This window comes from Rhinolophus ferrumequinum, chromosome 6 (genome assembly GCF_004115265.2).
Source record: "Rhinolophus ferrumequinum isolate MPI-CBG mRhiFer1 chromosome 6, mRhiFer1_v1.p, whole genome shotgun sequence".
In the NCBI taxonomy this organism is placed as follows: Eukaryota; Metazoa; Chordata; class Mammalia; order Chiroptera; family Rhinolophidae; genus Rhinolophus; species Rhinolophus ferrumequinum.
In genome coordinates, this window is record NC_046289.1 from 57968705 (window position 1) to 57984304 (window position 15600).

Consider the following 15600-nt stretch of genomic DNA (forward strand, 5'->3'; position numbering starts at 1 on the left):
ATGAAGCAAAACACACATTCCTGGTAGGAGCCAAGGTGAAAGTGCAGCGTGGTCTTCCTTGCAAGCCCAGCAATGCTGCCTTATAAAATCCCTAGTATTCTGTCAGCTCCCGAGGGCAAAAGGAGCGCCCCAGAGAAGAGCCAAAAGCCCTGGACACCATCAGCACCTAGCCAACGCAGGCGATCCCAAACCGCGGAATCTCCTCCTCCCCACCTGGGATGTTCGGCCACCTGGACTCGACATGTGGCAGGGCCTTCCGTAGCCATATTTTGCTAGATGCTTCTTTCTTCTGCAGTTTCAACTGGCGAAGCAAAGCTCCCGATAATCATAAGACATCTGCAGCAGGAGCCCTTTCTTCCGGGCGACACCGGCCCCCCACCCTGCGGAAATCCTGCCGCTTAGCTGAGGTGGCTGCTTCCAGTCCGCCCCGCCTATGGCTCCTCCTCCCTGGGCTCGGCGTTCGGTGCCCTCCCAGCAGCTGTCAGGTACAGACCCAGGACTCGCTGAAGCCCCAGCGCCCAGCGCGAGCTAAACTAAGGAGATTTTCTTTCTGCGCCCTGGGGATAAGTCCGAGTAGAGTTATATGCTGGCGCCTCTGGTTGCTTTTCTTTTTTTTAAGTTAGGGTTTTTTTTCCTTTAATAACCAGCAACTACTCCCCCCAAAACACTAAAATGTTTGGTTATTGCCTCTTATATGGATTATTTCAAAATCAGGCCGTATAAAGTTGATGCAGTACTTGATTTAAACATATTTGCATTTATTCCAGAATAGAGGCATTAGTGGGCCTTTCTAGAATACAATTAATGGTGAAAAAAAGAAAATACGTCTTTAAAACTGCAAGAGCCCTTAGCACCCAGTTCAACCCCTTCTTTTCTCAGTTACCTAGAGAAATCTCAGATGCCCTAATATCAAGAAACACCATTCTCACCCCATCACTCTACCATATTACTGTTTTCCTTCCTTCACAGTTCTCACAAGTTCTGCATGTTTATTTTCTTATCTATTTACTGTCTGTCTCACCACTTCCATCACTACTACCACTACAAGATAAGCAACTTGATGGTAGGAACTGTGTATCCCCAGCACCCAGATTAGTAGCTGGCAGGTTGGTTTTTAATCAATATGCAAGATGAACTGAATGAACGACTGAAAGGTGAAGTGATTTGCCTAAGGTCACACTGCTAACTGGTAGCAAAACTTGAATTAAATTCCAAGTCTGAGGAGAGAGAGAAAATGTGAGAAGATATTTTAAATCAGAATGTGGTTCAATTATTGGTACTAACTGGGACATCACAGATTTGGACTGAGTCTACCTGGAAACCAGATTAAGGGTATTTTTGCTATATTTATGGATACGGTTGCTACTGTTTTCTACTACTGTAAGGTAGACTAGGCACTTGGGAAAGAAAATGAAATCACTCACAGAAAATAAAGTAAGTTACGTTTTCCTATTTGACTATCATATTCGTACATATCTCCTCTTCTCTAGCTGCTCAGAACTTGGGAGGCCGCCTGGCATCAGACAGGAGAGATGAATTGGCAGCAGAATACACAGAAGATATATCAAACACCCCACAATAAATTAGCACATATATTGAGTCCCTACTATATGTGCAGCTCTGCTCAAGCTTGCTTTTTCTTATTTAAGTCCCTTCTGATATTTAAACAGTTGACATTGCACGCTTGGCTGATACAAACCACAAAGGCTGAGCATGCATCTGAGCTAGAGGCTTCCCAAGGCTATCGGAAAGCTCAACGCTCTGAACAGAAATCAAACACTGGTCCAAAACAAAGATGAAAAACAGAGGTTTTCCTTCCTCTCCCTTCCATTACTGGAACTGTACATGTTTATCTCCTTTCCATACTGATCTCCCCTATGATTTTCTAAATGTTTGAAACGAAAAATAAACAAATTCCAAGTCTATTAACGCTCTAGTGCACTTTTACCTCTGAATTCTGAGACTAAACCCAAGCAAAGCCAGTTAGCAATACACCTATCCCAAGGTTTCCAAGTTGAGGAAATTTGGGCCATCATGACCAACACACTAGGGACAGTACCATAACCCAGGGAGATTCAATAAATTGCCACTCCAGAATTTGTGTGTATGCACATTAGGGAAGGGGAAACGGGAGATGAAGGCTAATGTGTGAATTGCTAATATCAAAGTGCGGCTAAAGGTTGCAGCTGCACAGTAAATGTAACTTGTCACTGTAAATGTAACACCATGGAAACAAAGTTATTCCGGTCTCAGGACTACTTTCTATTATTTCAGTGCCTCCTTATCACTAACAAATGAGGTGATTTTATCTTTTTTTGGAACCCCAATAAATCCCAATATGATGTTTATCATGGTTCACTCTTGAGTAAGGGGAGGCATCATTACCACTTCTGTAAGTAGGTTTGAATGGGGAGAGAACCTAACGAGAAAAAAATTGTAGGAACATTGTTCGAAGTATCAGTAAATACGGAAAAATAAGGACTTTTTATTCAGCTACGTTTCTAATACATCCTTTTATGATCATTGAAAAATAATTAAATTTTGAAGTTTTGCAAATATTGTTTTTTAAATAGTCCCAAACAAAATCATTTTATACCGTATTTTTAAATAAACACAATGACTATAGAAACTCTGTTTCATAAAAGAATATTTCCTATTGAATGTGTATTTGATGACCAAATATTAACTTCCTAAATGAAACCTGATGGCAAAGTATTAGTTTGGATCTTGGATACATTCCTATTGTAGTCTCAATAACACTGATAGATTGAAAAGCACCCTAGTAAGCAACAAGTAAAACTCTCTGTTTTGAAATGATTGGTCCACAGGGGAAAGAATGACGAAAAAATGGAGCTGGAATTAAAGCCCGGTTCTCTAGACTCCTAGCCCATCCTTTTTCTGAATGTGTGTGACCTTTGATGAGCCCCCAGTGAAGTGTGCTTAAAAACAAATTATTGAAATAATTAGTAACTTTTGTCCCAAAATTAAAATGTATACATTATATTTGTAAAACATTGTTCTTAAAATAACTTGTTCTGGGTTGGGGGGGATCGGTTAGCTCAGTTGGTTAGAGCACAATGCTCATAACACCAGGGTTGCCGATTCAATCCTTGTATCCAGTGTGACCAGTGTGAGCTGCGCCCTCCACAACTAGATTGAAACAACTACTTGACTTGGAGCTGATGGGTCCTGGAAAAACACACTTAAAAAATAAATATAAGTTTAAAAAAAAATAACTGTTCTCAAACTACTAAATAACCCCAAATAGAAACCAAAACTTTCTTACATTACTTTCTTATACTATCTTCCCTATGCCAGGCCTCTTGCTAAGTAAGCACTTTATATTATCATCCCTTTAAATCTTCCCAACAATCTTAAGAAGTTGAAAAGTATTGTTCCATTGTCAATTTTAAGATATTGCTTTAGTCCTTATTGGACATATCTGATAGTGAAAACATTTAATGTCTCAATTTTACAGTATTTATATTTTCACAAATATTGGACCTCTTCTCAGTTCTTTATTTTTTGTGTATGGTCACACTTTTAATAAGGTGTAGAGTCTAAATTATAAACTAACATACTAGTGTTTCATGATAGATTCTTAAACAGAAACTAATGTTTCTCCTAAAAGGATATTTGTTTCTGTTCAGATAAAAGTGTTGTAGCAAACAAACCAAACACCAAAATGAAACAAAACAAAAACATGATCCAAATTCTAAGTAAAAGCATGGGAGTTAGAGTCACACAGACCTGAGTAACTCCTACATAAACATTAGGTCTCTGCTTAAAAATCACTTCCTCCAGGAAATTCTCCCCGTTCCTTGTCCCCACCTCTACCTTCAAAACTAAGTCTCTATCACTTCAGGGATGATGTAGATGCCTGATCACTGCACTGTACACCTGAAGCTGAAGCTGAACAATAATGAATGTCAACTACAATTTTACGTATATATATGGTTACAAGAAGTGCAGTACAGCATTAGGAATAGAGACAGTGGAAATGTAATGGCTGTGTGCGACGTCAGAGGGATAGTGGATGGGGGAGGAGGGTTGTCACTGTGTGAGGATATAAATGATAAATGTCTAATTATTACATTGTTTTGTACACCGGAAACCAATAAAAAAAAAACACATACACAAAAAAACTAAGACTCTAAGACCATAGATCATTTATCTGAAATAACGTTATTTCTGTGGTTTAGTCTGTACAATTTCTGAAAAATATTTCCTGTCTTGACTTATAACAGAAAAAAAAGTATTATTCACAATTGGGAGAATCTACTTCAGCAATCTATTTTGGGTATTTTCCTATTATGGTAAAATATTATACTTCTTTAATGTCTTGTTTATAATGTTCCTTATTCATCTGTATATAGAATATATATATATATATATACACACACACACACATATATATATGACACATATAATCATTTAAGTAAGGGCAAAAGATAAACTCATGACTCAGAGAACTATATATTTACATAGTTAAATATAGTATGCTAATCTTTTATATATCAATGTAACAGAAACAGAAATTGTGCAAAAATGCTTTAATAGAATATAGATTGTTTTGCAGAGTGAAAAACAACAGCTAAGCCTCTAAAGACCCCCTTGCGCCCAGCATAGCAACGATCCCACCAGCACTGTTACTACTTGTGTGTGTTCTGGTCTATCTAGGCCAGCGCCTTGCTACTCAGTGTGGTCCTCAGACCAGCAACATTCGCGTCACCTAGGAACTGATCAGAAATGTACCATCTTGGGCCCAAACCCACTGAATTAGGTTCTGCAATACAGACCAAATTGCCATTTTAAATTTTCTATAATTCATTTTTAAATGAGTAGAAAGAAATAAGTGAAATTAATTTTAATAATATATTTTACCCAATATATCCAAAATATCATTTTAACATGTAATCAATATAAAAAAATTATTCAGATATTTTACTTTTTCATAGGAACTCTCCAAAATCCAGTGTATATTTTACACTGACAGCACATCTCAATTCCAACTAGAAAGCCGTGGCTGCTGTATTGGACAGTACATATCTAGACTCTGGCTCAGGGTCTATCAGGCACTCAGAAAATGTTTAATGAAGGAAGACATTAATGAACCTGGCTTAGAGTGACCCAACCACTTACTAACTTTGTGACCCTGGACAAGTCTGAATTTTCTCTTCCATAAAAGAGAGCTAAAAATATCAACTTCACAGAGTTGTTATAAAGAGTCTAAAACCACCCAACCTACACTGCAATCATTCTCTATCCCCTAAATCTGGTTTGTTATGTTTATGGCTATCTGATATTGCATTCATTATTTATTGATGTTTGTATTTATTATGTCTCCACCACTAGAATTTACATTTTATGTTTCACCCATTGTTCTATCATTCATTTAATAAATGTTCATAAGGTGCTACTATGTTCTAAGCATTATTCTAAGCATTAGGATACATCAATAAACATAAATAAAATGTTCTGTTATTGGCAAATTGCAATTTCACTAAATAAATGAATTGATTCTAAAAACTGGCACAAACTCTGCATATAGTACACATTCCACAAATAAAAATTTTTGCTCTGATGACCAAAAATTTAGATTAACTTGATTTTGAAATTAGAAGTTTGCATTTCAAGCTTAAGTATACATTAGACTGGCCAAATTGCAGATAAATTGACCAAATTTAAAACTATATGTTTTTTTCCCTTTTATTTTCTTGACCCAGAAACTAAATATAGTACCAGGAATGTTCAAACTTGAAAATACTTTCATCTTATTTTGTTATAACCATCCAATGTTGCCCATTTCAATAAAGAGTTACAATTATTATTTTAAGAATTTTTTTCTTTCTTCTCTTTTTGGAGGGAGGGGGAATACATGTGTAAGGGGTCTCATGGGACTGGCATAATTCAAGAATTTATTTTTCTAGAAAAACAATTGGGATCAATTGTTGTAGGATGTCAAAACAACCTATAACATCTAAGCATGTTGCATTCTATAGACAAAAGGGTTTTTTTTAATTTTTTGATTCTCAGATAAATCCATAAAAGTAAATCTAAGCCATAATGCAGCAGGAATAGTACTAATAACTCTACCAGAATCCAGAACCCTGAGGTCTCAAACTACGTCCTTAATTGGGGATGGAAATGAGGATGGGACAGTAGATTGGGGTAGAGAAAAGATAGATACAGATTCTAAAAAATAGGCAAAAGCTGGAGGAAATGGGGGGGAAACTCTGATTTAAAATGAATCAAAACGGGGGAAAGTTGTCTCTGGAACCTGAAGCAGATTCTGTTAAATAGCAGAAGTCTGACGATCTCCAAGATGGAAAGGAAGTTGCATGGGGAATAGCAGAGAGGGCAGCTGCAGCGCTCCCAAGCACAAATTGTTCTTGTCGATGGTTAGCTGAGGACTGTCTCTGCTGCTTTAGCTCACAGGAGAATTGAGGGCGGATTCATGCAAAACAAACTTACAGAACTTATAGATTTTAGTAAAAAAAAAAAAAGAAAGATAACTTTGGAATTACAGTACAGTATAATTGCATCAAGCCCTAGCTTTGCCTCCACACCATACATCATTTAATTTCACAAAACTAGGGAAGTTTGGTCATCATTTTGGGTGAGAATAAAAACAAGTGGGCATGAGAGACACCAAAAATGGCAAATAACAATAATACTGCTCAAATTGTGTAACTGCATTTTTATAAGAGGCATTGTTACAAGGTCAAAGTCAATCTAAGGGATGAAAACTCCTAGCATGCCTAATTTGCATATTCCTCCTATGGCAATTTTAGAGCTGAAAGATGTAATTGCAGTATAGAGCATGCTGGAGGGTTATTATGAGTAGTTTGATTCAGTTAAAGATGACACATTTATTGAATACTATGTAAGCACTGTCCATTTACGTACATCATTTTATTTACTCTGAAAAGACTGAGGCAGATTAAAAGGAAGACTAACCAGGCAAGGACATCAATCTTGGTGGAAATGTATGAGATCATGCAAACTGCATTTATCAGAACTCCTCTCAGGAAGGAGTGGGTATTAAATGTAGGTAGAAATAACATTTTGATAAACCACTTAGGTTGGTTGGTAAAATCAAGGGATATGTACCAACAACAATAGATAGTCACCAGTTTGCCTTTGAAAGAGAAAATTCTTTCCCTGAGTGAAGGAAGAAGATGAATTACAGGTGGGCAAAAAGGAAACTTCTGCAGTGATAAATATGTTCATTATTTTGGTTATGGTGATAGTTTCACAAGTATACACATATACTAAAATTCATCAAATTGTACACATTAAGTATGTGTAGTTTAATGTACCTCAATAAAGCTGCTAAATTATACCTCAATAAAGCTTTTCTGTAAAATGTTTTTTTTAAATATAGGATCCACATTCTGCAAGGACGCCATGTCAAATCAATGCACCATTAAAATAAAAATTTGTCTATTGTTTATCATTTAATAAAATTGATGTCAAGAAAAACATAATATCATACTGCACAAAGTATTCAGCCTAGGCTATGTGAATGAGGTGACATTTAAATGAAATTTTAAATACAGAAAAGATTTTGATGTGTAGAGATACAAGGGCATTCTCTGCACAAACAGATTAATTAACATGTTTATTTATTCAACAAACATTCATTGCACTTGTGTACCTAAGCAGTGTGCTAAGCATTGTGAAGACCTTTGTAATTTCTCTTAGCGAATTTCTAGACTGGAATTTGTAAATTTGGAGATGGCCAAAGATATTATGCTCAAAATTTAGCTGTATTTTTCCTAATGTTCCTAGAATTATTACTTAAACAATTCTTTCCCCATCATAGGAGTAATTACAATAAAAAGCAGCAAATTATATAAATTCAATGTAAATCAACATACAGTTTTATATATGTGATTAGAACACACATGGTTAATAATTTCAAAATTGTTCTATTGACTGAAAAGCAAAACTGAGTAGCTCTGATTACTCTGAGCAAATGAATCTCTTGACCACCTTTCGAAGAGAATCCAAAAGGATTCTCTTTTGAAGAATTATGGATTTCAGGTAAAGTAAACATGTGACTTATTGTCCAAACTTCTGAGAGTGACGGATGCTAATAATTATTCTCGGACAACGGTACTAAACCAGGGCTGCCCCAGGCAAACTGGGGTGTATAGTCACCCCAGTCATAGGGAGATTTTGTTTTAAGGTTACAAGTAAAGATTCCTGAACTCTACCCTAGACCTACTGAATCAGAATGTCTGTTATGGGATTTGGGAAGTTATAATCTAATGAACTGCCATGCTTGGAAAGCCTTGGACTCTAAAGTGATATCATTAAAGGCTCTTCCAATTCTAAAATTCTATGTTTAATAAGGGAATATTGAATATGCACTGGCTATTAGATGATATCAGGGAATGATTCGTTTTCTTAGTGTAATAATGATGTTGTGATTACATAAGCAAATGTCCTTATTTTTAGGAAACACATAGCTGCATTTAAGAGTGAAATGTCATGATATCTGCTTTTTACTTTCAATTCATTTATGAAATACACACACCCACACAAATAACGTTCATAGTGGGTATACACATGTTCACTGGACTATTCTTTCAATTTTTCTGTATATTTGAAATTTTTCATAGTAAAACATTGGGAGGGAAACACTGGGAATATTGTTATATGAATTTTAAGAACTATGACAAAAATAGGTCAATTCAAGTGATTACTAAAAAAATCCAGCCAGTTAATTCCTCTTCTTTGACTTTTTTCTAAGAAGAAATAAAATGACAAAGATATTCCCTGCATAACTGTTTTAAGATAGTGTTATTTTTGCAACATTCTAAATGTATGCTTCATGACATACTTAAGTAAATTAAGGTGCATTGGTACATTCAATGGAAGGATTATTACACAATCATTAAAATAATCATTGTCAAGAATATATTGTATACATTGTCCTATGCTATTACATAACTAGGTGCAAAACGAATCCGAAATTATATGTGCTGTAACTACATAAACTTTGTGGATTCAAGTGGACAAAACTGGAAGTTTATATAGAAAATATAACTGTTTGAAAAGCAGCATTTTCCCCTTTATTTCATTTTCTTGTTCCTAATTATGCTAATGATTTTGTTTAATAATAATGCATTTTTAAAAACCAGCCGTTAACTGCTACCTTAATTTGGTCCCAAGGGCAGTAAAGGTCAGTTTATAATTCATTAAACAACTGAAGATTTGGGGCGCCTCGACTGATTAATGCTTAACTGATTTGGGGTATCCACAGAATCGTTTTGCCATCTACATATATAACAACCATTACATACAAACTGTACTGCTGAGGTTTCCAAACATCACAGGAACACCCACGTCAATGTGTAGTCTAAACTCATACAGATAATGATGGCAGAAATAATAATACCTGTCATATAGGACGGGCATGTCAGCCTTTTCTCCGCGAAAGGTTTCTGGTCCTAAGCTGCCTCTTATTTTCACCAGAATGAGATGGTTCCAGAGTCCCAGGCAAGGGAGGAGACTGTTCCCTTGCCTAGGAGGCTGGAAACTGCTCGACGTGAGCGCAAGATTTCCGTGGCCCTTCAGCTGAGATTCGCACCACTTGATGATTCCCCAGTTGCTAGGTTTAGTTGCTAAGGCACCAAACGTCTCGCAGGAAGAGAAAGCGGTGCACTCCCTTTTAGCGTCCCAGCGAATCCTCTCAACGCCGAGCGGATTTGTTCCGGGAGGAAATATTCAGCTCCGCTAAGCGCGAGGAGAAGCTGGCAGTGACGCCTCCGAGCCGCGAAGGATTGTGGGAGGAGGTTGTCTCCAATTTCTCCTCCCCCTCCCCCCTCCCGGCCAAGATGTCTGACATGGAGGATGATTTCATGTGCGATGATGAGGAGGACTACGACCTGGTGAGGCGCAGGAGACGGACCTCTGGGGTTGGAGGTGGTGTCTGGCTTTAGGATCTGGGACAGGGGCGGCCGCGGCCTCTCCCTGTAGAACATGTGCTCCTTCCAACCTCTCCGGGTGCAGTGACAGGACGGGTTTACCTCCTCCCCTTCCCGCACCGGCCCGGGCCCTGCTTCTCCAGCATGGGGGAGGGGAGGGTAAAGGAACCAGCCGAGGGGGTCCCGAGCTTTGCGCTCCAAGTCCGAGCGCCTCCTCGGTTTACATGGACACTCCTGGCTTCTGGTGTCCGGTTCTCGGTGCCGCCTACCTCCTGCCCACCGCGCGAGCCGCCTCGGGGACCGTGCAGTGGTCTAGGCCCCGGCTCTGCCCTTTCGGGCCCAGCATTCTGGGCCCCTCTTCACTCTTGAACTGAGCAGGTGCGAAATGCTGGGAAAGGGGTCTGAAAACTGGGGGACCTTACTGTTCCCAGGCCTGACCGTGAAACGCCGCTTGTGAGTCTCTTGGAAATACAGCTTAGTCTTGTTCAGGGTTCGTTTAGGTTTACGTTAAAGGTGTCGTGGAGAATTCAGAGCAATATAGCTGAAAAAAATAAAACGAAACAGTAAACTACTAGTTTTGTTTAGAAAGAAAAGCTGGGGAGGAGGTTTTGCTTTTTTGTTTGTTTTGGTTGGGGGAGAGGGTAATAAGGGGATTTGACCCAGTGACTTTTTTCTTGACTTAGAAATTTCCTAGTGTTCTAAGTGAAAAATATCAACAGTGTAGAAATAAACGATTTATATAGCTCAGTGGTGATTTTTAAATATTCAGGGTTTAATTCATGAACGGATTTGCAGGTTTTTAAAGAAAACTCTCTAACATTTCAGGTTGCTATTAAAAAATAACTGTGGGGAACTAAGAAAAATTATCTGGATCAAGAAGTAACCTCAGCTGTTTTTCATTTGGAGGCGTTTCTGTGCTTGGTTCATGGTGCTGCGTTATTGTAAAGTTTCGAAGTAGATGCTTAGGGAAGTATGGCTGCTGTTATCTTTTGAGTGCCAGAGAGTCTCAAGATACTAATAATCGTTTTTGAATTTGTGTAAAACTTCTTTGTAAAGTCATTTCCAATTAATCTTTCTATTTTGAAAGAAGACACATTTGCAAAAGGGGGAGGGAAATGCTTACTATTACCTGAAAGTCATAGTAGAGGTTTTGATAATTTTTAAAGTTAGATATAGAGTTTTGCTAATAATTCTGATTTCTGCCTTATATTTAGTTTGTGCAAACCAAACCAGTTGTAGGCAGTGCCTTTAGTTCATTAAGAATGTGTTACTTGTGATATCTCATGCATTTTATTTATTACGTGCTTTATATTACAGGTATTTTGTAATTATGGAAGTATTCGTTTTAAATATGTTTGCATTTTCAGTTTGTGTTTTTAAGTGTTTCTGCTTATCTCTTTACCAAGCAATAACGGTTTATTAACCACACACATGACTTATTGACACTATGATTAACTTGAAGATCATCGTTAAGAATGTAGTAATATAGGAATGGCAGTGAGAATCTTATTGTCCCATGAAGTACTCAGTTTTTGCAAGAATTTTAATTAAACATACATTATTTAACTTGGCTATGTTTCTCCATCCTATACATGTAGTATATAGGGCCTATACTACATGTACGATATAAAGCTGCATATATTGTTTTATCATTTTAAAAAATTTCTTAATCAAAAAAAGTAAGATTATATACTACATAATTAATGAAAAAAATTTCCCCCAGCGTTCTGTTACATAGTTGTTCTTCTTCCCATTATCTTTCTTAAGTAGATACCATTCTGGATTCCCAAGCAGATGTCAAGTAGTGAACGTTTTTGTGCTCTGTTTACTAATAGTTAAACTCTTTTGGTAGCATACAATTTATTTAGTAATTTAGTTTTTGCTTCCGTAGCTAATTTCCTTAAACCATTATATGTTAAAAAAATAAAAAGGATTAAGGGTGTTGGTTGCTGCTTCATGCTTACGTGTTGCCAAAAGAGAAGTTTTGGGTGTTTTTTGTAATAGTTATTTGCCTGGGTCCTTTTTTGTTTGTTTATTTGTGGGGATTTGAAGAGTCTACAGAATTGACTTGCTGTTTTAGGGAAACTTCTATTTATTAAAAAATGTATTGTTTGTTGGAAATTTTGCCATCACCTCGTTTTAGTCACAATGTTAACTAAAACCATGAAGATTTCTAACCACAGATATATTCAGCATATTTTTATAGGTTGTCTGTTGATAAATTTTAATACCCTAAGTTACTTTTTGTTCTTGCCCCGTCTAGTGGAAATAGGTAGTTAAGATACTATTGGGAAAAGTAAAACTCTGTTTATAAAACTATACTCTTTTAATCCAAGAAGGTAAATAATAATTTGTGCCCAAGATCTACAAGAAAAAACAAACTTGGTTAAAAAAGAAGAACCAAATGTAAAATAAATGTAATAATTTTGACCTCTTCTAAGATATTTTTTAATTTTATTAGAAACACAAGCAGGCATTTTCTAAGCATAGGAATTTATGTGGCAATGAATGGAGAAGTAGGAGGTGGTACTGGTAGATGTCTTTTAATCCAGTGCTAATTTTACAGATTCGTAGATTATTTGCTGGTCTAGTAATACTACATAACTATAGTGCCATTCATTAAGTTAATAAGGCTGTTGATAAGTTAATTGTAATTCCACAGTCCAGTCATTCTAACATGAAGTTGCTTAGTATTTGTGATAATCTTTTTAGAAAGAGCTTAAAACAGACTGACTTCATGCCAAAAGTTGTTCTTTTTTTAAGATTTTTATTGGGGAAGGGGAACAGGACTTTTTTATTGAGGAATTGTGTATTTCCAGGACTTTATTGGGGAACAGTGTGTTTTTCCCAGGACCCATCAGCTCCAAGTCCAGTTGCTGTTTTTCAATCTTAGTTGCCGGGGACGCAGCCCACCATCCCTTGAGGGAGTCAAACCGGCAACTTGTGGTTGAGAGCACGCACTCCAACCAACTGAGCCACCGGTCCACCCCAAAAGATATTCTTTAGTAGCTCCTGTGATAGGTAATGCATTGTATATTTGCGTTTAAATGTCTTACAAGGAAAAAATTGTCAAAAGGGTAGAATACTTCCACTTGGTTAAATATATTTCCAAGCTGTGAGCCTCATTATATTCCCCTAGTCAGTCAAGTTCATAATTGTGGTTAATGAATGAATGTTTACTAGTTTGTTTTTCGTTTTAATATATAGCAGTTTTAATACTCGAATTTACTTCCTTTTTGTCTACTTTTTTCGGGACGTGAGAAATGAGTCTTAGCTATAGTATATCTTGCAGACTCTCTTATTTGTCACCCTTTTAACAAGATCAGTACACAAATGATGGCTTGAACTTTAGTTTCTCATGTTATAAAGAACCTTAGAACATAGTTTAGCAAATTAAAAAATAACACTAATTCCCATTTTTAAAAAAGATTTTGAATTGATGTGAATAGAATGCATAATCTCATTTGAAAAAGAAGTGACAGATTAATATAGGACAAGGGCAAAATAATAGCTTTAGGGATTTATGTGTTTAGTATAAAGGTTCTCACTTGTCATTCATTGTGCATATTAGGAGCCAGGAGGTTACAGGTTATTTTCCTCTGAGACTCTTGTTCCAATAACTTATTGCTTGACAAATGAAATGTTGGAGATCTTTACAAATAGATTTTCAAACAATATATATTTTTATAAGTCTGAGCCAATGTTTTCTATGCTGCATACACATTTGGAGTTCTGTATGTAGTCTTCATGAAAATGGAATTTGATTGTACAGTTGAGGCTTTTAAAAGAAATGTAATGTGTTTAATGGTAAATAATTAGAAATAACACCAAGTTATCAATAGTCGGGGAATACTATTAGTACTAATAAGGTAATTATAGATAAATTATGGTATATTCATGCAATAGAATGCTATGTCAGTATTTCAAACTGTATCTAAAGAATATTTAATAATATGAAAACCTTTTGATAAATTGTATTGGTCAGGACTCTTGGGTAAGAGACAGGAATACATGTCAAACTAGTTTAAACTAAAAAGAGTGTGTATTGGCTCACATCACCAGGAAGCATAAGTATGGCTGGATTCATGGCCTGAGATAATGGTGCTGCATCTTTTTCTGTGTCTCTCTCTTCTGGGCTTCTTTCCCCACTGTTGACTTAATTGCCTTCACATTATATCAGAAGATGTAATGTGTCTTCTCTGTTAGCTTTAACAGGGAATTCCTGGGAAGGACTTTCACTGGCACACACAGCTTAGGTCTGTGTGTCCGCATGAACCACTGTCTCACTGGAGAGAGGGAGATGGATTGCTTGCCCTCCTCTGTGGGTGGGCTGCTATACTTGAAAACCCTCACCTGGAAGAAGAAGGATTAGTTACTAACGCTGTGCACACAGTGAATGCATATCCATTATGAATGTGTAATTCGTATTGCAGTTTTATTGAGTGGGAATAAAATTTATTTTGTCAAGTAGGAAAAATATAGAAAAACTGTCTGGAAAATCTGAAAAGTGTCAGGAAAATTAAAATTTATTTCTTGCAAAGCTTTCACAGTGACTCTATAGTACTTTTATTGCTGGGAGGAGAAGGGCCAGGTTACAGAGTACAAATGATGAACAAAAATCTTATTTGATCTTGGGTGGCCAGTGATTTTTGTCATTGCTCAAAGTTTTTTAGAATTCCAAAAATTGTCTTCAAATCCTGAAGCATCTATCTTTTGAAAATAGGTAGTGGATGCACATGGTTCAAAAACATAAAATATAAAAATAAATTTTCCTTTCCATTTTTGTTCCCCATTTGCCCAGTTCCTATTCCTCCCAATAGGTAACCAAAGATACATTCTTATGCTCCTCCCTTTTTTAAAAAACCAGGATGTAGCATTTTATATAAATTGTCCTGTACTTTGCTTTTTAATCTATTTTAGAAATTATTCCATATAAGTATCAAAAGAGCTTACTGCTTTTTACAGCTGCATTGATTGTGTGGATGTGCCATACTTTGTTTAACCAGTTCTCTATTGCTAAGAATTTGGCATGTTTTGTTGTTATAAACAATGTGCAGCTTTCTTTTTTTTTTTAACTTCAGCTGTAGCCAGGTTTTATCCTTTTTGTAGGTGTCGAAAATTATATTCAGAGTCAGGTTTGATAAATAAGTTGGGCCGTCAAACTGAATGATACTGTTTTTGGTTAGAAACAGCTCACTAATGCAGTTAGTTCTTGAGAATTTCAGAAACGTTACTTAGTAATCCTTTTTAGTATAATTGAATAATTTTGATACCTCTTCAAGTTACTACTTCAAAGAAAAGTTGTCAGTTTGCAATATAAGTTTCAGTGCATTTTCAAAAAGACCTGTTACATTACAAGTACACCCTTTATAATGAAATTAGGGAGGTTCAAACAACAATAACTAAAATGGTGAGTAATGGGAGAAAGCTCTTATATGCTAAGAATAAGATAAACGTAAGGCTTTTCACTCCTAGCTTAAATATATAAACTATGAATACCCAACAGTCAATATGTAAGTGTATATTCCATCTCAAAATGAATACACAGGTCTCAGTGGGAATTAGAAACCTCCTGTAAGATTCAACCTCCACAAGTGATAGGAGAGGAACTGAGGCATAAAGTGTGAGTGACTTAAATTTACACAACAAATTAGTGAATTAG

General features: G+C 36.4%; 2 protein-coding genes across 5 annotated transcripts in view; one reads left to right on the plus strand and one right to left on the minus strand.

Moving 5' to 3' along the window:
* Positions 1-9641, minus strand: part of GALK2 (galactokinase 2) — a 120682-nt gene extending 111041 nt beyond the window's left edge. The window contains exon 1 of one of the 3 annotated variants that reach the window (XM_033108062.1): positions 9410-9641. In XM_033108062.1, coding sequence (XP_032963953.1) covers positions 9410-9429 — 20 coding nt within the window. In that variant the 5' untranslated portion in view covers positions 9430-9641. Of the gene's footprint in view, positions 1-213; positions 407-9409 lie in introns of those variants that run through there. The other 2 variants (XM_033108063.1, XM_033108061.1) reach the window with 2 other exon arrangements.
* Positions 9642-9829: 188 nt separating this feature from the next.
* COPS2 (COP9 signalosome subunit 2) overlaps positions 9830-15600 on the plus strand; it is a 29073-nt gene continuing 23302 nt past the window's right edge. For both annotated transcript variants that reach the window (XM_033109248.1, XM_033109249.1), the window contains exon 1: positions 9830-9902. In XM_033109248.1, coding sequence (XP_032965139.1) covers positions 9849-9902 — 54 coding nt within the window. In that variant the 5' untranslated portion in view covers positions 9830-9848. The remainder of the gene's footprint in view (positions 9903-15600) is intronic.